At 52.3% G+C, this 22041-nt stretch overlaps 1 protein-coding gene, 1 long non-coding RNA gene and 1 other non-coding gene across 4 annotated transcripts; 2 read left to right on the top strand and 1 right to left on the bottom strand.

Annotated features, from left to right (window-relative positions):
* Positions 1–800: 800 nt before the first annotated feature.
* LOC117712179 (small nucleolar RNA SNORA48) lies at positions 801–949 on the bottom strand. The gene has a single exon (XR_004607246.1). It is a non-coding gene; the product is annotated as a small nucleolar RNA SNORA48 (small nucleolar RNA).
* Positions 950–10123: 9174 nt separating this feature from the next.
* LOC143442552 (uncharacterized) lies at positions 10124–13408 on the top strand. Its single transcript, XR_013110800.1, has 3 exons — positions 10124–10434; positions 11150–11227; positions 12740–13408. It is a non-coding gene; the product is annotated as an uncharacterized LOC143442552 (long non-coding RNA).
* Positions 13409–17687: 4279 nt separating this feature from the next.
* On the top strand, positions 17688–21148 carry Ptgds (prostaglandin D2 synthase). 2 transcript variants are annotated; one of them, XM_034507910.2, is made up of 8 exons: positions 17688–17760; positions 18066–18240; positions 18700–18839; positions 18958–19034; positions 19700–19816; positions 19959–20060; positions 20530–20555; positions 21031–21148. In XM_034507910.2, the coding sequence occupies exons 2-7, from the start codon at positions 18127–18129 to the stop codon at positions 20547–20549; spliced, it is 570 nt and encodes a 189-aa protein (XP_034363801.1). In that variant the 5' UTR covers positions 17688–17760; positions 18066–18126; the 3' UTR covers positions 20550–20555; positions 21031–21148. The 2 variants fall into 2 exon arrangements, with proteins under 2 accessions (XP_034363801.1, XP_034363803.1); XM_034507912.2 differs by lacking the exon at positions 17688–17760 and having other exon boundaries at positions 18047–18240; positions 20530–20586.
* Positions 21149–22041: the final 893 nt, after the last annotated feature.

The raw sequence follows: 22041 nt of genomic DNA, 5'->3' as shown, positions 1-22041 counted from the left end.
TGTGTGAGGTGGCAGAGGATATCACCCCATACCTACACCACCACACTGGCAGATGAATGGTGGGGCCAGTTCACTCACCCATCCTACACCCTACCCCCACCAGGACCAACTCTTCTGTGCTGCCTGAATGAGGCACACTCTCCCAAGTGCTGCCTCCAGCAAGTAAGAACTGGGGCCAGCTTTCCAAAGTGCTCCAGTCAGTGAGGTGTGGGGCAGTTCTGCATGGCCCTTGGGCATTTACACTTTTCCTGCCCAGAACAGGAACATCTCCATGTTCTCTAGTGAGCCACGGACATCAACAATGACTCCTGTCACTGTATAGCTACAGGCCCAGACATGGCCCTCAGTGGCAGCTCAGGCTGGGATCTCACCATGGCCCCACGTGGCAGGGCTGACCACTCACAACAGACTGTTCCTCCTCACCTTCGAGTCTCCAGCTCTGTCTCTCTCCACTCTGCTCCATTTCTCTTTTCCATCTGTCCACCATGTAAACATACATTGTGGTGGCTCCTGCTGCAGGCTGGGCATGTGGCTGGCGGGCCCTGCGTGACACCGTCTATCCATGCATCATGATGTGGTGGCAAGCAGGTCCATGCTCTGGAGGGCAGGAATGTGGGTGGCACGGCAATCTGTAGGTCTCTGTCTGTCTTCCTCCTTTCCCATTGCCCTGCGTGCTGGTAGGCAGGGTTCTGTGTGTCCATGTCCTACCTGTGCTGTGGAGCAGAGGGCAGATCTGTAGGCGTCTTTCTCCTCCGATGCTGCGCTGCCTGGAATTGATTTGATTTGATTTGATTTGATTATTATGTGTCCTAGGCATATGACAGCTGTGGCCACCAAGTGAAGCATCAAGCCAGGATGAGCAAAGGACTGCCATCTGCTCTGCCCCTGACTGATGATATAAGGAACGGTGCCACCAATAAGGTGTCTCTTTGCCCATTGCCCGGGAGCTTAGCCTTCATTTCTATGAACCAAGCCTTCCTTGTAGACCACCATGTGACATCAGAGACAGGTGTCAGAAGAGCCACCGACGTGACCATGCCCGAGGGTTGTAACCCATCCACGATCACCAGAGCCTGACCTAGCTGGGTGCTGAGTCTAGGCCTAAGAACAGCATGGCCTCTGTTCTCATCCCGGAGCTGCATGCACGGAGCACATGGATGCTGGTCTTCTAGGTGGCTATGTCTCCTGACACAGAGAATTCCCCTTTGGAGCTGAGGTGAGGATTCTCTTTCCATAGCAGGAACTAAAGCACCAGGACATTCTCCAACACTAACAAAAGGTCTGATCCTCAAAAGATCAGACACCACTATAATACCCTCTGAATTGTGGTTTTTACACGTCCCTTTATGGGAATCTTGGGGGAAGACACCATGATTCCTATAAAAAGAGACAGACTCCACTATGATTTGATAGGGAAAAAGGGTCACTTACAAAACTATGCCACCACCTCAGAAATATCAAACAACTTTAAAATCCACAAGGCAGGACCCCTGGGAAGTCCCTCATCTCGGCCCATTCCAGTCTACTTTGGAATGTTTGCTTTGAAAACAAAACTCCTTCTGTGTAAACTGTCTCTAAAGAATGAGGGTCTCCCATAAGCAGGTGGACTTGAACTTGGCCATGAACTGGGCAAAGACCAGCAGAAGAGGCCAGAGGAAGAAATGGCAGAGCACAGACATGATAAAAACAGGAATCTGCAGAAACACAGGATAACCAACCAATTTCTGAGAAAATATTCTGGTGCAATAGATGGAGGAGATGGAGAAGAGAAGAGTGGTCACAACAGGCTGTCACTGAGGGCACCACCACCCCAGGGCCCGAGGTGTGTGTGTGTGTGTGTGTGTGTGTGTGTGTGTGTGTGTGTGTGTGTGTGTTACATGTGTCTCTCAGCCTGGAACACACATTTGAACAGCTACAGACCTTTAACTCCAGAGAGAAGGCACCAATCCCTCACACAGTTGGAGGCTCCTGCTTTGACCTGTGTCCCGATCTGATGCCACATCACCGTGCAGAAGACAGTGAGAGGGCTAGACACAGCAGAGGGCACATGGATGTCATAGGAACTGCACAGCCTCCAGTCTTTGTAGTGTTCATTTTATATTCCTTCCCTCCCAATCCAGTTCCATTCAACATTGTGAAGCAGTGACGAGCAGCAGGACAGCCTCCAAGCTAGCTCCACGTGTCCTCTGCCCTGCTGGGGCCTCAGCCACACTTTGCTTGTCTTCCTTTTAGTGATGGATGCTGAGACTAGATCCCAGGAGCTCAGGGCCTCACATGTGCTAGGCATGTGTTCCATAGTGAGCTTCCTCTTTGCCTTCATAAGATCATAATTTCCAGAAGACCTTACCTTTACTGACCTTAACTTGGGTGTTTGGTGTCCTGTGACCTTCACCAGTAGGTTCAAAAAGTACCCCAGGCACCCCCAGCTACACAGTGGGCATCTTCTACTCTGAAGCAGAAACTCAACTTCCTCTTGGCAATGAGAGGTGAGTCCCTCTAGCTAAGACAATGATCCCTTCTCTGCTGGTCATCTCAGTAGTATGAAGACCCCAAAGAGTCAGATAGGTTCCTTGTGTACTGAGAGCTGAAAGCTAGCTGACCAGAGAGGAAACCATCTCTTGTGAGTTGGAGGGCCTTCTCACATTGCCTGGCTCTCCATCTCTTGGAATGCAGCAGTGGGGTGACAGCATTTGACCATACTCTTGCTCTTAAGACAGAGCAGCCAGGCTCTCTGTATCTGCTGTCGGGCAGCTACCCAATACATCTTCCAGGGCAGCCTCTAGTAAGATGTGACTGTCACGCAAGAACCCTTACACTTGTTTGAGTAGTCTTGAGAGACAGGAGCATGCTGTGCAGAGAGGCAGGGATAATTCCATAGAGGCCTCTTTGTTGCCTCAGCCTGCTTGCTTCTTCACACCCCTCCTTGTCATGTATATGGGGACACGGGAAGCACAGAGGCCTCCCAGTATGGAGGCGGTGCATGTTTGAGAGATGCTCTATCCTCTTCATCTCCTCTCAGTCTTCCAGGGCTCAGTACCCAGAGGTGAGTGTGCAGGGATCAGGATGCAGCAAACATCCTGCAGGAGTCAGTGTGCAGGAGCTGTGCTGTACCAGAGGGCAATCCGTGGTCAGAGCGCAGAGGTCAGCATCGGGGTTGGAGATTAATACACATGGGCCCCTGAAGGGTGGGGTTGGAAACTTCGTAGTCTCATCTGAGATCCTCAACTAGATGTGGGGTAGGAATGGAGCTTGGGCATTGCTCCCCAAATGAGGTTGGTTCCCTTCTGGGTTCTTCCCAGGAAAAGAAACCCTGTATTTAAATCTTGTATCACACACATGGCTGCCTAGCTCTGCCCAGACAACAAACCCAGCCCTTGCCTTGCCAGGTGGCCAGATAAGTCTCTTTACTTTGGCCTATGAGCAGCCCTTCCCATCACCACCTGGGCTTGCTGGGCCTGGACCAGCCTGCTGGGCCCTAGAGCTGAGCCTGCAGTTTGCTGGAAGTGAAATGGGGTCAGCTGGACAAGGACCAGGCCTGTGAGCGGCCCCTCCCATTGCCACCTGGGCCTGCTGGGCTCTAGAGCTGAGCCTGCAGTTTGCTGGAGGTGGAAGTTAGCAGCTGAGCAGGAGACTGGCCGTGTGAAAGACCTGACCCGGCACCACAGAGTGGTGCTCCCTCAAGACCCTCCTTCTGGACTCTAAGTCCCCCAAGCCCTCCAGTTCCTTTTTATTATTATTATTTACTTACATCCTAAGCCTGCTCCACTCCCAGTCACCCAGGCCTCCAGGTCTTTTGCTACCCTTTCCCCAGGGGAAACTGTTTTCCCTAATGTCACCCCGGTCCTTGTCTGCTGCATTCCTAGAGTCATGTGCCCCACAGCATGAGGCTCCCTGGGGACACCTACAGGATCAGGACTTTGCTGCTGAAATGATCCATGGGTCCTTCTGTTCTTCATGGTCCACAGGGAGAATAAGAAGATATAACCACCTCACTTCTCAGGCCTCTGTGTATCTGAGACACCCCCTCCATGCTTAAAGTGGGTGATGTGGGGGTCTAATCCTGGCCCTTCAGGGTGTTCATTTCTGGAGAGGGAGGCAGAGGAGGAAGTAGGGAGGTCTCTAACTTCAACCAATGACAGGGATAGCCCTTCCCATCAGGTTTGGTAGAAACCCTTCATCCCTCAGCAGGAGTCAGATAGGTGACCAGTGGGGGGTGGGGGAGCTGAAAGTTTGGTTAGAGGATAGGGCAGAGAAGCAGAGGAGGGAACTCAAGTCGGGACCTGGAAGGACATAGGGGTAGTCAGGCCAAAGCAGGTTAGGAAGGAGGGTTGGAAGGGAGGGAGAAGATCTCCACTTGAGCAATGAGGGTGGGAAATGGGACAGGCAACAGCACCAGCAGCCCTCACACCTCTCTGAAAGAAAATCAAATCCCTAGCTGAGGGCTTCTCCTTGGCTCTTGGGTCTATCCTCAGCTCTGGGGTTGGGGCTACAGCTTACCCTGTCGTTATCCAGGTTGGTAGGTGTAGAGTGTCAGGCCCTGGTCCCCTGGCACCCCGTCATTGAGGACTGGGATGATCAACTAACGCACTTGATCAGCTCAGATAAGCTTGCCCGTGGTCAGGGAAGACTCTGCACGCTGCAGTTCTACCCCAACCCTGCTCACTGCTGTCCCCTGGAGGCTTGAGGTTAAAACTGAGCCTGGAGTCACAGAATCAGAGCCTGGCCGCAGGGAAACCAGAGGCTCAGCTGGAGCCAGGCCTGGTGAGCAGAGAGGATTGCCTTGTGGAGGCCTAGACCTTCAGATCCCCCAGGCTGTATAGCCCCAGGGCTGTCTGTTTACCTCTGGTTTGTCACCAAGACTCCTATTTAAACAGCTAGTCAGAGGCACTCCCCACTACCTGACAGTTGATCCCAACTGGAAGAGACAATTGGGCTAAGAGGCTGGGCGGTGGGGTGAGAAGGGGGCTGGCTTCTTAGCTCTCATAGAGGATGCAGCAGCGTCAGGGCCTAAGAGTAGGTTGCTTCCAGAGTCAGCAGGAACCTCGTAGGTCCCTGTAGGTGAGTAAGATAAGGGCCAGGTGGGGCCGCCACAGATGTGCAGGCTGCCACAGGGTCTGAGATTCCAAGTGACCCCACACTAGGTATGGGTCTCCAGAGAAGCCCGAGACTGCCACAAAGGTCTGGATCCTCCCACTTCCTGTGACAGACCCAGAAGAGGCTTCTTAGACCTGGGACCAGGCAGAAGCAGGTTGAGGTGCTAACAGTGACCTTGGAGCTGGGTCTACGGTTAAAGTGAGTTTTCTTCTGCTCCCCATCTTCTAGGGCAGTGGCCATCATGGCACAGTACCCTTGTGGCCACAGGATACCCTTGGCAAAAACTGGGCAGCACAGGGGGTTGACCCTAGATTGGATAGGGAGTTCCCAGAATCCAGGGCCAGAAACTGCCAGAAGGGCTGACTGGAGTCTTTCTGGCCTCCTGGGCGTAGTTCAGAGTTGCAGTGTGGAGAGTGATTCAAGTTCATTCACTACCCTTGGCTTGGAGGGGGCTTTGTATGGGTCTTCTATATGACCAGTGCTCATGCCAAACTGTGGGGCTCTGAAGGATAGACACTTCTTCATGTAGCCCTGTCCTGAGCTGGGTACAGTGAGATAGGCATGAGACACACACCCTCTCAGGAGTGACTCAGTTATGTGGACCCTCAGCATGGGCCGGGGTCAGCATCAGATGGCAGATTCACATGCTATGACAAATTTGCCTACATTTTTACAGTAGAGGGAAATTTCCACCTGATCTGAGTATATCACGGGCTATTGTGTCCTTCCCGTGGTTCTGGATGGACCAGAAACCCAACCATCCCCCTTTTCCTTAACAATTTTATTTATCTATTTTATATATATGATGAGTGCACTGTGGCTGTCTTCAGACACACCGGAAGAAGGCATTGGATCTCGTTACAGATGGTTGTGAGCCATTGTGAGCCACTATATGGTTGCTGAGAACTGAACTCAGGACCTTTGGAAGAGAAGTCAGTGCTCTTTAACCACGAGCCATCTCTCCAGCCCTGCCCCCTTGCTTTTCTAGTGGGTTTCCCAATGAGTAGTAAACAAGCATGTGGCCCTTCAAAGACCTGTGCTTGCATGTTCCTGATAGCTTTATGTGAGAGAGCTCCAAACTGAAAATAATGCCCATGCCCATCAATCACCAGCTGTGGAAGGCGGCACAGTGTAGTGCCACATGGCTCCAGATGCTGCCATTGCAATTCACTGAACTCACAAGCTATCAGGACGTGTATAGTATGGCTCCCTTTACAGACAGAGCAAAGCACTCTGTAGGCACTGACAACTGTAGGCTTGGAGGGCAGTGGGAGAAGTGAAGGAAGGAATCCACAAGGGAGCTTAAGGAATCTTTTAAAAAGTATATTATGTGTATAGGTGTTTTGCTTGCATGTGTGTGCACTGCTTGCATGCCTGGTGCCTTCAGAAGCCAGAAGAGGGTATTGGATTCCCTGGTACTGGAGATACAGTAGACCGTGAGCTGCCATATGGATGCTGGGAGTCAAACGGGGAGAGTATCCAATGCTCTCTCTTAACTGTTGAGTCATCTCTCCAGCCCCAAAGAAAGTGTGTGTGTGTGTGTGTGTGTGTGTATGTGTGTGTGTGTTTCGAGATATGGTTTCTCTGTGTATCTGTGTAGCTCTGGCTGTCCTGGAACTCATTCTGTAAAACAGACTGGCCTTGAACTCACAGAGATCTGCCTGCTTCTCTGCCAAATGCTGGGATTAAAGGCACGAACCACTACCCTCTGAAACCAAGGAATCTTTTAAAAAGCTATTTATTTCTATCTCTTCTCTATGGATGTGGGGATGGAGGAATGTCTGCAAAGGCTCTGTTGGAACTTCTGGATCTGTAGTTACATGAGCCTCGTGACATGGTGCTGGGAATAAAAGTCAGGTCCTTGGGAAGAACAGCAAATTCTCTTAGCCACCGAGTCATTTCCACAGCCTTGGCAAACCTAGAACTCACTGCCTAGACCAGGCTTGCCTTCGGCTCACAGAGATCCACTGCCTCTGCCTCCAGATGAAGGAATCTTTGTGGATTGGTAGACACTCTCACTGTCGTAATTAGGATTTTACTGCTGTGTACAGATACCATGACTATAGCAACTCTTATAAAGGACAACATTTAATTGGGACTTGCTTACAGTTCAGAGGTTCTGTCCATTATCATCAAGGCAGGGAGCGTGGTAGCATGCAGACAGTCATAGTGTTGGAGAGGTATCTGAGAGTTCTACATCTGGATCTGCAGGCAGCAGGAAGAGAGAGTGACACTGGGCCTGGCTTTAGCTTCTAAACCTCAAAGCCCATCCCCTGTGACACACTTCCTCCAACACGGCCACACCTACTCCAACAGGGCCATACCTCCAATAATGCCATTTCCTGAGTCTGGGGGGGGCATTTTTATTCAAATCACCACATGCACTATCTTACCATTGTGGTGATGGTTTCCTGGAAACACACATGTATCATAACTTCTCAAAAACTAAAAACAAATCCTATAAAACTCAAAGCCACAAAGATAGAGTTATGTCACAGAGATTGTCATTAAGCCAGAGCAGAGGCAGCTTTAAGCCACCTGAGTAGTTCTTCCTGCCCTCTTTCCCAAGGACAGTCCAGATGTATTCCCTTTGGCTGATACTGAAACAATTTAAGCAACATAGTGACTAAGGAAGTACAAAGTTACACCCCAGAGAACAAACAGAGATCCTCGAGTCCATACTGAGATAGAGAAGCTAGTGAATAAGAAAACACAGATACGCCTTTAATCCCAGCACTTGGGAGGCAGAGGCAGGTGGATTTCTGAGTTCCAGGCCAGCCTGGTCTACAGAGTGAGTCCAGGACAGCCAGGACTACACAGGGAAACCCTGTCTTGACCCCCCCCCCCCAAAAAAAAGAAAGAAAACACAGATACAGAAGAGCCTCACACCGAGTAAGGCCAAGTGCCGTTCCGTCTGAAGGGCAGGCTGCACACATCTTGGTCCTCCCAGAAAACAGTGAGAAATGAGTCCAATCAACATCTGCCTCCAAAGGCCCCAAGGAAAAACCACGATTCCTGGTTCCTCTTGGAAAGCCAATGATTTATTGGGCTTACAGAACCTGAGCTAAGCTTACAGACAGGAGTGTGAACCAAAAGCAGCCAAACCAGAAAGCCCGCACCTAGCTAGCTGCATGGGTTTTTCCCTTCCCAGAGACTTGCCAGGTTCAGAGATCTAGGACCCATGCGGGGACTTTTGCAAAACACCTGACCAGCATTGTCCGAAATCATCATGGCTAAGAAGAAATAATTGGTACACCTTCCCCAGCCCAGAAGAGCCTGAAGACTATGAAGCAAAACCTCCCGAGAGGCCTGGATCAGACACAGAACTGGACAAGCCCTTTAAATGGGCTAGGACATTTTTCTTTTTGTTTTTGTTCTGTATCGACTCCAGGGCTGCATGCCAGCCCAGCACTCCACCAAGTGAGCTAGAAGTTTGATTAAAATACGGACTTCCCATGGTTTAGCATCTCAATGCTCAATGTTGCCTCATGTGGCCTTGTTAACTATGCCAGTGTCGCACTAGTGCTTTAACAGGAAATCTAAAGCTATTTGAAAATCAAAATATATGCATGTGTTTATATCAGGGGTTGGTGTTGTGTGTGCAAACACATGTATAAGTCAAAGGACAATCTTGGGTAATGCTTGGGTAATGTCCACCTGTTGTTATTTTTATGGCTTTTGTTTTCTGAGACAAGGTTTCTCATTGGCTGTGCTGGCCTCCAGTGCAGGGAGCTGCCTGTCTCCACCTCCCTAGCATGGGGATTGGAAACATGTACCATAAGTTCCAGCCAAGACCTTTTATTGTCTTGGCTGTCTTCTCAGTCCTTATATATTTATTTTTAAAGTTGTATGTATTTTTTAAAGACACTGTACTGCCTAGGCTGGCCCTGAGCTTAAGACCCTCCTGCATCAGCCTTCTGAGTGCTACGGTTACAAGCCAGCGCCAGGACTCCCAGCTTGAACACTCACTTTTAAAGAGTCTCTAGGCAGCAAGTGAGTTACTGTGTCCTTTTCAGGTCACCAAGCCTTCTGGTCTCCCAGCACCGTCTCCCTTCACATGTGCATGTCTTCCTCTCCTTTGAGTGTCTGCCACCATTGCTAAACTTCATGTTGATCTGTGTTGGGTCTTTTGTGTTGCCTTCTCCTGTGCCTGAGGTTGGACTGACAGGGTTCCTCCTCTGGCACTTGCTCTCCCATGCTTTCTACTGGATGAACAGTAACAGGGAGACAGCAACCTCCCCGAAGTCTGTTCCCAGAGCCCATTCTGGCCTGGGCGTCCAATGTAGCTTCCTGGATTACATACATCGATGCAGAGAGTTGGACCACCAAGGTATCTAGGAAACATCTAAGTTGGTCATCAGGGTTTCCCCCGAGGCACAGTTCAGAACCAGGGTGATAGAATCCTAGCAACCACCTCCCCCAGCACATGGTAAAGAGGCCAGAGAAGAAGACAAGAGGTGTCTGTGGTCCTCAGGTAGCCACCACAGCCAGAGTCTTCAGGGCCAGTTGAGGGCTACATCCAAGGCTGCAGAGAAGGCAGTAGCCCGAGGAATGGTCATGGCCCAGACTGGCTTTGTGGCCTGAGCAGGTGGCCCTGGGCCAGCTCTGGTACAGCACACTCTTTCCCTCTTTGCTTAGCCCAGAGAACAGTTCAATCTGCTCCCAGGCAGGGGGTGAGAGTGGATGCAGAGCCTGTGCTCAACAGACCAAGGCAAGTGTGGGTGGCTTCTGGGGTGGCCATGCTGGGCACACGGTGGACCCTAACAGGTATCTGCTGTCGTCCTGCCCAGGCTGGAGCTGAGGGCTCTGTGCTTGTGAGAGCAGTATGCAGCATGTGGGCGGTGGGCAGTGGAGCAGGACGGACTGAGGCAGTGTCTGTGGAATACGGCACTCCCTTGGAGTGTGAGAAGCCAACAGGAACAGGTTTTCCCTATTGGATGGAGAGATAGGAGCTGCCTGCTTTGGGCAGGGCTAGCGTAAGCCCAGTGACAGCCGGAATCCAACACCTCACTACCTCTTCCACCACCGGCCTGGCGGCGGCTACCCAAGACTCCACTGCCCAGGATCAGCCTCCTCCACTCACATGGAGCTCCTATGGATAGGTCTCACCTTGCTGGTGATGTTGCAGACCCAGGCCCAAGGCCCAAGAAGGCATGAAGGGCTCCCCAACATACATTTTCACAAGATCTGTCTTTTGCCCAGCCCTGGGAAGGAGAGAGTGACTATGAACCCTGGCCAGGGAGGCCCAATTCCCATGGGTAGAAACAAGAGATGGGAACTCAGGCCAGTGCCAACCCTGCACCAGCTTCACATTCACTGGTGGCCCTTGAGACCGTCCAGGTGGGGACATTCTCTGTCGATGTGGTGAATCTGAGGCTTTGAAAGTCATTAGATCTCTGCCAGATGCAGGAGTTGTGGCTTGGGGCCACATCTCGGGTGGGAGAGGGCTGGGTCTGTCTGTCACTAGTCCTACAGTTCTAAGGAGAGTGGTTCATCCTTGACTTGATGGGCCACACCTTTAGGAGGGAAGATGGGGTCCCGTTCCAAATGTGGGGGACAGCCTTTGCCATCGCATCTGCTCCTCTCAGGAGAGACCAAGTTCTCATGGCTCCTGCTACGTGAGGGGATGGTGGGTAGCTGGTAGAAAATCCAGTATTGACAGGCAAGTGAGAGACCCCCACAGCAGTAGGGACTGTCTGGCTTGAATGAGTTCATGGATAACTTCCAAATACATGCACCTGCTTGTCCTGGAACCTGTGGTTTAGAGGGGAAATCAGCAGGGCAGCAGCAGGGTCAGGCACAGGGAAGGTTGAATCCAGGAAGCCGCTCAAGCCTGAAATAGGCACAAGTCAGGACCAGGTAACACAGTGATGTCAGCTGAGTGCTCTCCCCGCACCAGTGGGAGCTCTGGGAAATCCAGGCTGCCATGAGGCATGACCTGTCTTGGAAGCATGAGAAGCAGGACCCTTCTAGAAGACCCCAAAGTCTCCTCCTACTACAGCACTCCACATTCCCTTCAAAGACCAATTCAACCCTCTGCTTTCTATTCCCCCAGGACCTGGCAATTGAACACTAGGTCAAGACCCCATTTCTGAGGGCCAGCCACACCAGGACCTCCTCAGAGTCTGGGAAGGTAAGTTCTTCCTGTCCAAAACTCCAAGGAAGGCCTGAAGCAGCCCTGAGTCAAAGAGCATTCTGGTGTCACACTCAGGATGGCTGTGATCAGCAGTCCCCTTCCCATGCCTGCTCCCGCAAGAATTAAGGTCAGAAAGTTACAAGGTGCACTTGGTAGATGACTTCAAGAGTGTTTCCCTGGTCCTCCACATAAGGACTAAGGGCCAGGGATGATTCCAGGCCACGCAGCTGGGTAAGACTCTGGGTGAAAGATGGGTCAGCGGGGATAGAGGGAGACATTCTGGGTGAGACATCATTCCTTTAGTGGGAAGAGGGGTCCTCCCCAAGGCCCCCAAGGGAGTTAATGGAATCAGGGTCTCCTCTCATCCTGACACAGGGAGGATAGAACTGGATCCATGAGGAGGCATATAAAACTTGCTGGGACATTGGGTATCCTCCAGGACCAAGTCACTTTCTTGTCCAAAATTGGCACAGGGGCCCTGGAGTGGTGGGAGGAGGAACTGGGTTACACAGATGGCTGTGAGGTGTCCCCAAGCCCTGAGGACTACTGTGCATCAGAGCTGAGAACTCTGAGAAGCTAAGAGAAGCATGCACTCAGCCCTGATCCTTAAAGGCTAGAGAGCATAAGGCTGGGAGAAGGCCCTCCAGTTACACATCGGGCAGGACATGAGACTCAAGAGGAATGTCTGTGGTAGAGCCTCGAGTGGAAAAAGCCCAGAGCTAAGCAGTAGGTCCTGGGCACAGGAGGAGGCCCACAGTGCATTAGATAAAGTGTTTCTATCTCAGGATGAAGGCAGGATACACTCAGGGCTGGTTGATTCAGGCCTCAGCAGGTATAAACCCTAGCAGGATGCATCCAGATAGTCTTGGGCAAAGTGAGAGTGGGGTCTACAGTACAGACCCACCTCCATGCCTGACACTGACATCTTGGTCTATATATGGTGAAGGAATTGGAGATGAGACTTGAAGTTAGGTGCAGGCTTTCAGAAGGGACATTATGGTAAGGTTGGAGTCAAAGTTCTGGCTTCATAGTTGTACCAGAATCAGGTATGTGTGACAGCATTGGGAGGGGGCAGAGGCAGAGCATGCCAGTGCACACTGTTGCCTGAAATGTGCTTCCTGTCATGGCTCTGGGTGCCCTGGTCTGGGTCCTTCCTGTTCCATCTGAAGGCACTAAGCCAGGACTGGGTTGGGTAGGGAAGGGGCTTTGAAAGTCAGAGATCATGCCAGTGTGTCTTTATGATGCTGGGCTCCCCAACTAATATTGCCCCCATAAAGGAGTATGGCCGAAAGTCCTAATTAACTGTGTGTCTGTCTGGTACAGTTGGAGGAGATGGGAGGGCGTCAGCTGAGACCCTGATCTCTTGACCTTCCTGTGTTCCTCGTGCTCTCCCCACACCAGGCTAGCTGCTCATAGGCCCCTCCTGCTAGGGTCTGTCCCTGCCCAGGTCCTTCTGGCTCCAGGTCCTCTCTCATTTTCCTTCTTCTCTTTCTTCCCTCTCTTTCCTAGGCTAGAAGACCACCATCTAAGTCGGCTGACCGTGGAAGCTCAGCCCTCACCATGTCCCAACTAGACCCACAATGTCCCTCCTCACTCAGCATCAACTGCCCCAACACAATAAATGCCCGTGCAGAGGAATGGGCTGGTGTCCTTGCTATCACAGCGAGCGTGAGCTGAGCTGCTATCAGCCCTTCCATCTTTCAGAAGCTAGAGTATCTGATTTGGGGGTTGCAATATCCTCTGGGACACTTGTCTTCCTTCACTGTTTTATTGACTTGACTCCCTCCTTAGTCTCAGAAACACAGAGAGATAATATGTGTGATATGTTGCACATAAATAGCACCTGGCCTCAGGCTGGGGAGTAGGGAGCCTGATGTGATCTCCCAAAGCCCAGATCCCAGGTGGGGCTGAAAAGGAAGTGCCCAAACACAGTGCCTCAGAGTGTGGTACCCAGCTACCCTTGCTAGGTACCCTGTAAGGGCTTTCTCAGAGTTGTGAACAAGTTTCCCTGGGTCCTCTTAGACTCAGTCTCTCATAGTGAGAGTCAGGGCTCTGTCTCAGGGCTGGACTTACATTAAGATCCAGATACACCTTTAGTTCTAGTACTCAGGAGGTGGACATTTGTGAATTCGAGGTCAGCTTGATCTATATAGGAAGTTTCAGGCCAGCTAGGGCTACACAGTGAGATCCTGAACCAAAAATCAAAATAAAAAAGATCCAGATCCTATGGCTGTTGTGAACCCACATATGGGAGCCAGGAGATGCTGAAGGCCCTGCCAGCCAATCTTGCCCAGGAGACCCCGCGTGGCTGGAGAGGAACAAGCTGTTCTCCAGTTCACCTGGCCCTTCAGGAACACTGAGGATGCTGTAGTCCTCCTGGGCTTGCCTTGTTGAGCCTACTCCCTGGTCTTGATTGCTGACTGCTTCTGGAAGCCATAGTAGGCCTTGGAGAGCCATGTCACCATCCGCACCTTCCCTCCAGTACTGATAGCCCCACTGCTGAGGAGTGTGAACCTGCTTGCTGCTGAGGCCAAGCCAGGCCCTCTGGTGAGCTTTCTAGATACTCCATTGCAAGAAGAGCACAGTAGAGGGTCCCACCAGATTCCCTGACTTCTAACAGCTGCCTGCCCAGACCTAATTTCCTGAGCAGCAGTTGGCCTGTCCATCTGGGACTCTTCTGGGGCCTGGGTGACAATATGCACAAGAGACTCAAATCCAGAAACTTATCTTACCCCAGCCTTCCTGCTTCCTCCTGGTCCTGGTCCTGGTCCTGGTCCTGGTCCTGGACCCTACAAAGCTGAGAAAGGGTATAGGTAGCCTAGAGATGTGTCAGGGAGAGGCAGCCATGTTCAAAATCAACATAGGTGAACCCAACAGCTACAGAAAGCCACTGTGAGAGCAGGCTGTGGGCTTGGATGGAAACTCAGAGACAGCCCAGAGTGTGTCCCACACAGCTTGGTCAGTGGGCATAGCCTGAGCCATACTTTAACCTTCACACAGGCCCTAGTTTTCTCATGCTACAGGCCAAGGCACCACACTAAAAAACTTTCAGAGTCCAAAATATCCCATTCAGCTGCTTCTTCTCTGTGGCCTAGGGCAAAGACATTCTTCTACTTACAGCCCTTTGAGGACATTTCTGGGAAGGGTTATGAGATGACAGCAGTCCTGAGAAGGTGGGGACCTAGGTCTCCCAAAGATCACACACGGGCACATGCACACAAATGCATGCCCTTTTAACACAGAGGGGCCACATGCACACTTACTCAGACATGGAAGTGCACACACACACACACACACACACACACACACACACACACACCCTTTCAACACAGAGGAGCTATGCTCTGGCAGCTGGTAGGATGGGGGACTTGGGACGTACTCCACCCTTGCTGTCACTCAGCCAGCAGTCACTACCCTTTCAGATCCCACCAGGCCTTCAGCATGAGCTATCTCTGGAGATGTCAAAGAGATGGCCTCCAACTCAGGGTACTGAATATTCTTGGAGAAGAATTTGTTTCCCTATAAGACAAGGCTGGGGCTGTTTCTAGAAGCTCAGGCCTTGAGAACCTTTCAAGGCTAAGTCCAAGAGTTCCCTGGTGATCAGAGCAGCCAGGTCTTACCCCAGCCAAACAGTCCTGTGTGCAGACCATGTGCTGATTCAGGCTACACTCAGGACAGTCTGAGTGCTACAATGGGCCTGGAGAAGGGAGAGGCAGGCCTGAGCCTAGGTGGGGTAAGGGCCTCCAGGTCAGTCCATCCTCATTTTCTCAGAATCTTCATGCAGCCCGATTTCTATAGTACTGGCAAGGCTGAGAGGGAAGGCCAGAGCCAGGCTGAGGAGAGGAAGATGGTCCAAGGCCTCATCTCAGCCCAACAGAGGCCCCTACTTACTGTGAACAAGTCCACATGACTTGGTAGGCCCACATTTAACAAACTTCCAAGAGCTCCTACAAAGTAAGAATATCCCCACTCCTTTTGCACATATGAGGAAAATGAGGCACATAAAGGCTGGACATTGGCCTGGTTGACCTTGTTTCTGCTAGACCAAGGGTGGCATCTCTGTCCTGCCCATTTCATTCTATTCCTGGTTCTGAGCCACTAGAGGAGGCAGGAGAGGATTCTGGGAGAAGCTAGGCTTTAACCCACAGCTGTCCTATAGTTCATGGGAAGTAGATACCCTCAACCTCATAAGAACTTAGGAGAAAATACCTCAATGGCAGAGTTGGCACCCAGGAGCATGCGGAGGCTGAAGCTGAGGGACCCAGAGCCTTGTTCCACAACACCGGCTGAGTTCTGTCATGCTGTGTGTTCTTACGCTAGTCTGTGTGAGCCTGTTTCCTAGGCCCTCACAGGACACTAGTGAAAATGGACATTGTGATCCTCAAAATGGGATGGTAAGAGCAGGGGAGGAGGAACCCCACTAAGCTTCCTGGAAGGCTTTCTGCAGGTATTCAGGCTTCTTCTAGGGGGAGGTATGGGGGGCAGGCACTGATGTAGACACACTTGAGAGATGAAATCAGCCAAAGATGAATCCTCTTTGACCGGAGAAAGGGCCAGAGGAGGACTTGAAAGGACTATAGGTACCCCACTCTTTGTGACTCTGGCTCGGGCCATTGAGCAGATTGGGACAGGGCACTCCAGGGGCAAAAATCTAGGTAGGGAGAAGCCTTCTTCTGTGGTGGGGTTGGCAAAGCTACGACCTCAGACGCTTGCTCCCTCCAGAGGCAGCCCAGGACCAACGCAGCACCAGAACTCGAGTGCTGTCCCCTCTCAGTCACCTTTACTCGTGGTTCTACCAGGATCAGGACTGTCTCCCATCTCCAGTGGGACAGTCCAGCCTGAGCAGCATTGTGGGTGGCTGTGGAGTAAGTTGGGGTCCTGGGACAGGAGTGCATGGTCAGAGGGAGGCCCATGCTGGCATGGAAACAGGGCAGCCCCATCTCAACCAGGTAGGGTTGACTTTGGAGGTAGAACCACCAAGACTCAGTCTGAGTGCCATGGTCCTTCCAAGAGGACTGGATTACTTTATTGTCATTAAAACCACAGTATCCTTTGCAACAACTGGAGCAGGGGTGGGGGCTGTGTCCGACTCTGTTGCCTGCCTGTGCATCCCGTTCCCCTTAACTGGGCTGCCTTGTCTGGCCTCAGTGGGAGAGGATCTGCCTAGCCCTGCAGAGACTTCATGTACCATGAAGGAGGGATATGGGAGGGGGAGCTTCCACCCTCTCCGAGGAGAAGGGGATGGGGGATGAGGGAGGGACTGTGGGAGGGGAGAGCCAGAAAGAGGGAGCAGCAATCAGGCAATAAATAAATAAATAAATAAATAAGAAAAATAAAACCACAGTATCTGGGCAGAAATAACTTTAGAGAAGAAAGATTTATTTTGAGGCATGGGACCAGGAACAACAGAGAAGAGAAAGCAGCAGGGACCAGAAATCACCTTCAAAGGCCCTTCTCCAGCAACCTACTTTTATCAGCGAGACCACACCTCCTAAAAGTTCCACAGATCCCCAGATAGCACCTGTCTCCAGCAGAGGGTGTTTAAAACAGGAGAATGCTGCTGCCATTTCAAATCCAAACCATAAGAGGCTTCCACACTTGGAAGTATTTCCGATTACTCTGCTTGGGGGTCTTCAGTCATCTAGAGGACCCCACACACAGGTTGATGCACCCAGACCTTCCCATGTTGCTCTTCTTGCTCCTATCCTCAGCCCCTCTGGAGAAAACTCCCAGATCAGTCGCCGGGCCTGGCTGGGGTCCTGGTCTATGGTCAGCCTCCCCCTGACAAATTCTCTCTCTTTAGATCCAGGGCATGGAGGAAGCTGAGTGTTTTAGGAACGGAGGGGCTGAGGGGGGCTGAGGGGGCTGAGTGAAGGGGTGAGATCTTGGGTTCCTCTGGGTAGTTCTGGAATCTACCCACTTCCTGTAGCCCTAACATTGGTGAGAAAGCAAGAGACTCCTCACAAAGACCACTCTGGTCATGCATGCTAAATGATCCTGTGGCCCAGAACCCAAAACTGCCGGGCCACTGGGAGGGGGATGGAAGGCAGTATATACCAGCTTTCTCTCTTCCATGGTTATTGGTGTCCCATCCAGGGACAGGCCTTGGAAGCTAGGAAGAAGCCACAGACTCTGTCCTCATCTACAGTAGCGTGAAGCCCACCACTCCACTCTTCACACCCACCACCTCTATGGGAGCCCAAAGGGCCATCATGTGAACTCCAGTAGATGGGCACGGGGGTGGGGGGGGAGGCTGTACTCAGCACGGCAGGTTCTTGGATTCGCTTCAGGGTAGAGTGCGGGAGTTTCTTTATCTTGGTGAGGGTTCCTCATGGTCTCATGACTGCTAGCCTTTCAGGACCAAATGTTCAAGGCACAAACGGAGCTTTGTGTTCCCTGCTGAGGTCATGAGACTTGGAGAGGGATGATAGGTAGGGCTTAAGCAGGTCTTAGCCCTAGGTGGGATGGGACTAGGTTTTCCAGCAGCAGGGAAGCACCAGAGTGCACATCAGCACCATCCCCACTGTGAGGTATGTGAGCTTTACTGGCAGGAGTGGGGCAAGGTCTGAGCCTGTTCTGCCCCTGGAGTTGGGGAGGAGGGACAGGCGGAGATGTCTGCCTGCCCCCAACCTGTCCTTTCTTTGTTTCTTTGCTGAGGTATGGGGCTCAGCTGGGTCCTCTTACATAATGAGCAGATGAGGCTGCAGCTGGGACAGCCACCCTCCCTCACACCAACATCACGAGCCTCCAGTGGGCAGTCCTTGGGCCTTGGGTGGAGGCCAAGCCTGGCTCATAAATAGGGGTCTCCACAGTGCCCTCTGCTCCTTCTGCCCAGTCTTCCTTGCTTTGTCCACATTGCTGGCCTCAGGCTCAGACACCTGCTCTGCTCTGAGCAAATGGCTGCTCTTCGCATGCTGTGGACGGGACTGGTCCTCCTGGGTCTCTTGGGATTTCCACAGACCCCAGCCCAGGACCACGACACAGTGCAGCCTAACTTTCAACAAGACAAGGTGAGAGGGTCCCCTACCTGACACCCAAGGAAACAGAGCCCTCAGGTCAGAGGCAGGCTCTCTCTCACAAAAGAGGGTGTGCTGGGCACTGTCAGCCATGTGTGCTTGTGCATGGGTACTGGCTGGAACCAAACTGGCACACAGCCTGGTTGGTCCACCTGACTCCACCAGGAACGTGGCATGCTTTGATACACACTTTACACAGTAGTGGACTGGGATGAGGGCTGGGACAAAGATGAGGGGCTCAGCCTCCTGGTGAAGGAGGGGGTCTTTGCTACCCCCTCCTCCATGGGGCAATGAGCCAGCCTGCTAGAGGGGGGAGGGGCATAAAAGAGCATCGCCCAAGACAAGAGTGCTATTAGTACCTGTGTGTGGGAGGAGTCAGAGTAGGGAAGACCAGCCCACCAGGGTCTGCCCATGAGGGCGCATGGAGCAGACCCAGACATCCACTGGTCGCAGTTCCTGGGGCGCTGGTACAGCGCGGGCCTCGCCTCCAATTCAAGCTGGTTCCGAGAGAAAAAAGCAGTACTGTATATGTGCAAGACAGTGGTAGCCCCCTCCACAGAAGGCGGCCTCAACTTCACTTCTACTTTCCTCAGGTGAGACAAAGGGGGTGTGACAAGTTCTGGGACACAGAAGGCCCCACATTGTTGTTGTTGGGGGGGGGCATGGCATCCTGGGGCTTGATCCCTTACTTCAAGGGTAATCTGCCCACAGGAAAAACCAGTGTGAGACCAAGATCATGGTACTGCAGCCTGCGGGGGTTCCCGGACACTACACCTACAACAGCCCCCGTGAGTGAGCCACTTCCTTATCTGGGTAAATTCTGAGGTAAATGCTGGCAGACTGTGAAGCTCCCTGTCCCAAAATTGTGGGGATAATGGTCACATCACAAGGGTCAGTCATCCAAGACCAGACCTGGCTGTGAATCGGCCTCAGGCACACAGGGCTACCTCTCTCTGGGGATTCTGGCCTCTGTGAAGCCTATCCATATTCTTCCAGGCCCCTTTCCTGCCCAAATGGAATTTTCCAGTACTCTGCTGCCCAAGTGGGTCACGTACAGGCATTCCCCAAATCCTGCCTACATTTCATAACTTCTATCCAAGGACCTCTCGCCATCCCTCACCTGAGCCACGGCTCCCCACCAGAACTCTCGTTCCTTCGCCTTCTGGCTACATTGTAATTCAGCCTGCTGATTTCTTGAGTCTAAGTATTTTCTGCCCTCATCCCCAAGACTTGTGGTTTGGAGACAGTGTTTCTAGGGTGTTCAGGCAGGAAGCTAGAAATTGGCTGGTGGCCATCCAGGGAGGGACACGGAAGCCCGCCAAAGCAGGGGTGGAGGAGGAAGGTCTGAGACTCTCCCCAAAGTGAAGCCTACAAAGGTCACCTGCTCCGAGCAGAGGAAGATGGAGATGTGGGCGCGACATGTCCCAATCAGTGTCATTTCTTGGGTTCCCAGACTGGGGCAGCGTCCACTCCCTCTCAGTGGTGGAGACCAACTACGAAGAGTACGCACTGCTGTTCAGCAGAGGCACCAAAGGCCCAGGCCAGGACTTCCGTATGGCCACTCTCTATAGTAGGTATCCCAGCCCACTGGCCCAGAACAGGGGAGATGACTGAGGTTGGAAACAGACCAAAACCTGACCCAAAGGACATAACAAAGGGGTGTGGGGCAGGGCTTTCTGCCTCCTGACACAGGCCCCTTCTTATTGTACCAGGCAGAACCCAGACTCTGAAGGAGGAGCTGAAGGAGAAATTCACCACCTTTAGCAAGGCCCAGGGCCTCACAGAGGAGGACATTGTATTCCTGCCCCAGCCGGGTGAGGGGGGCTAAGCTGCTGGGGAGGGAATTATCCTCAGATTAGCGTAGCCTCTGGTTGCAGCAAGGTGAGGGCGACTGGGGAGACCTTGGCCTTGCCCTACCGCCTTCAAGTCCAGGGGCTCCAGGGAAATAAATGGAGGCCTCACTCTGTTTCGACACTACCTCTCCCTGCAGCCCCCTTTACTGGGACTCCTCTTCCTAGTGGACTCCTAGCTCCCCTCTCTGCCAGCCCCTAGCTAGGGGTCTAGGGTGCTACTGGGACAAACAGATGGAGAAAGACACCTTTTATGTTTTAAAGAACAGATTGGAGCAGGGGTGGGATGGAGTCTGAAGTTTGGTGGCTCAGCCAAAGCTAGTTCTCCACGGCCTTGGGGAGGCTTCTTAGAGACCAGGGAGAAGCACAGAGTCCTGGTGAATGTGCATCTAAGCCTGATGCTGACTACTTCCCTGGGCTTCTTTCTTGGCAGATAAGTGCATTCAAGAGTAAACACAGGTGAGAGAAGTCAGAGGGCTGGCATCACATGGTAAGCGCTCCTCAGCCATTTACTCAATACGTGACCACTGAGTGGTCATAGGACTGCTGAGTGGTCATGTGACCACTGAGTGGTTGGGATGCAGCTCCCAAGCACAGGTGTCCAAGTGAGACCATCAGGAAGTATAGTTCCAATACCAATGGCTAGACTAGGACTGACGGCAAAGGGCTCATGGGGAGAAGACAGGCACTGGGGAGGGCCTGCCACTCTGTGAAGCCCATCCTACAGCAGGGATCTCCAAAGAACCAGGATGGGCAAGATCAGGAAGGGAAATGGCCAGTCAAAGGCTCCTCAGCAGGGCCCTTGACTGAGACTTTGGGACCCCAGGCTCTGGAGGAATGAATACTCTAGGAGGCCCTGGCCAGTGCTGCTGGGGCCCCACTGGTGCAAAGGGTGTCGCCTATATCACTGATGGCTCTTGTTCTTCTCTCCAAGTGACCTGGTCTCAAGACGCCTTTACTCTGTCACTCTCAAGATCCCAGCCCTGGCTCCCCAAAGCACCTCTACCCCTCCAGCTCTGCCTTGATGGAGAAATAAAAGCAAGTCAAACCTCGGCTCTTGTCAGTCTGTCCTCTAGGCCCCTGGGCTGTCGCTGTACCCCCTTTATAAATTTCTCAATACGATGACCAGAAAGGTGTCTGTTCCTGCTCAAGCCCTGACCAGGAACGGCCTGACCGATGTTCCAGGTTCAGCACCTACTCTGCGTAGGGAGGCTGCAACCTTACCACGTGCCCCAACCCATCTAGTCACAGGCCCTGCAAGGTGCCAGCCACAGCCAGGCCTGGGCTGGGCTGCTAGGGGTCAGTCACTTAATCGCTAATCCCTTAGACATGTGCCCACCGCTGTCCATCCAGGGAGCCTCAGATCCCATAAACTTTTCAAGGTGTGGGATAAGAATCTTTGGGTTAGGCAATAAAGTTGGACGGAGAAAAGGAGTTGTTTCACAGATACGGATTGAGAGAGTGGCTGAAGAGAGGCTGCCTGTGCCTGCTCCTACCCCAGCCCTGACTAGAGCCTTGGTATCAAAGGCACCAAAACCACAGGTGGCCGTCCAATTAGCCATCTTTTCTTCCAGATTTTCACCTAGGCAGCTGTCTCCGTGCTCTCAGCTCTGGTTCACAGTGAGCAGGTCCCAGGCCCAAGCAGAGCACACCAACTGTTCAGGCCTGGAGGCCACTAAGGCTGCCTGCCCCTGATTGCTGAGCTCCTCACCCCTCCCACAGGAAACATGGCTGACAGGCTGCGGTGTGCTGAGTGTAGAGACAACTGAGCCAGGTGCAAGTCAGTCAGCGGTCTGTCACAGTGGGTGTGTCCCAGGACAGCCCAGCTACCTCAGGGCATCTTGGGGATATGAAGGCCATGGAGAGGAAGCCATGACAGTTCTTTGGCTTGGAGGACCTTCCAAATGCTGTGGCTTTGACGATTTGTTCTTTCTTTTGCTCTGCT

This window comes from Arvicanthis niloticus, chromosome 6 (assembly GCF_011762505.2).
Source record: "Arvicanthis niloticus isolate mArvNil1 chromosome 6, mArvNil1.pat.X, whole genome shotgun sequence".
Taxonomy (NCBI): domain Eukaryota; kingdom Metazoa; phylum Chordata; class Mammalia; order Rodentia; family Muridae; genus Arvicanthis; species Arvicanthis niloticus.
Note: the sequence above shows the minus strand (reverse complement) of the source record. Positions and strands in the feature narration are given on the sequence as shown.

Excerpts from the sequence above, each read along its gene's own strand:
- Ptgds (XM_034507910.2), top strand. The coding sequence starts at position 18,127 with ATGGCTGCTCTTCGCATGCTGTGGACGGGACTGGTCCTCCTGGGTCTC. Across the intron at positions 18,840-18,957 it reads TTCACTTCTACTTTCCTCAG|GAAAAACCAGTGTGAGACCA; the intron begins GTGAGACAAAGG and ends ATCTGCCCACAG. Across the intron at positions 19,817-19,958 it reads CCGTATGGCCACTCTCTATA|GCAGAACCCAGACTCTGAAG; the intron begins GTAGGTATCCCA and ends TTATTGTACCAG.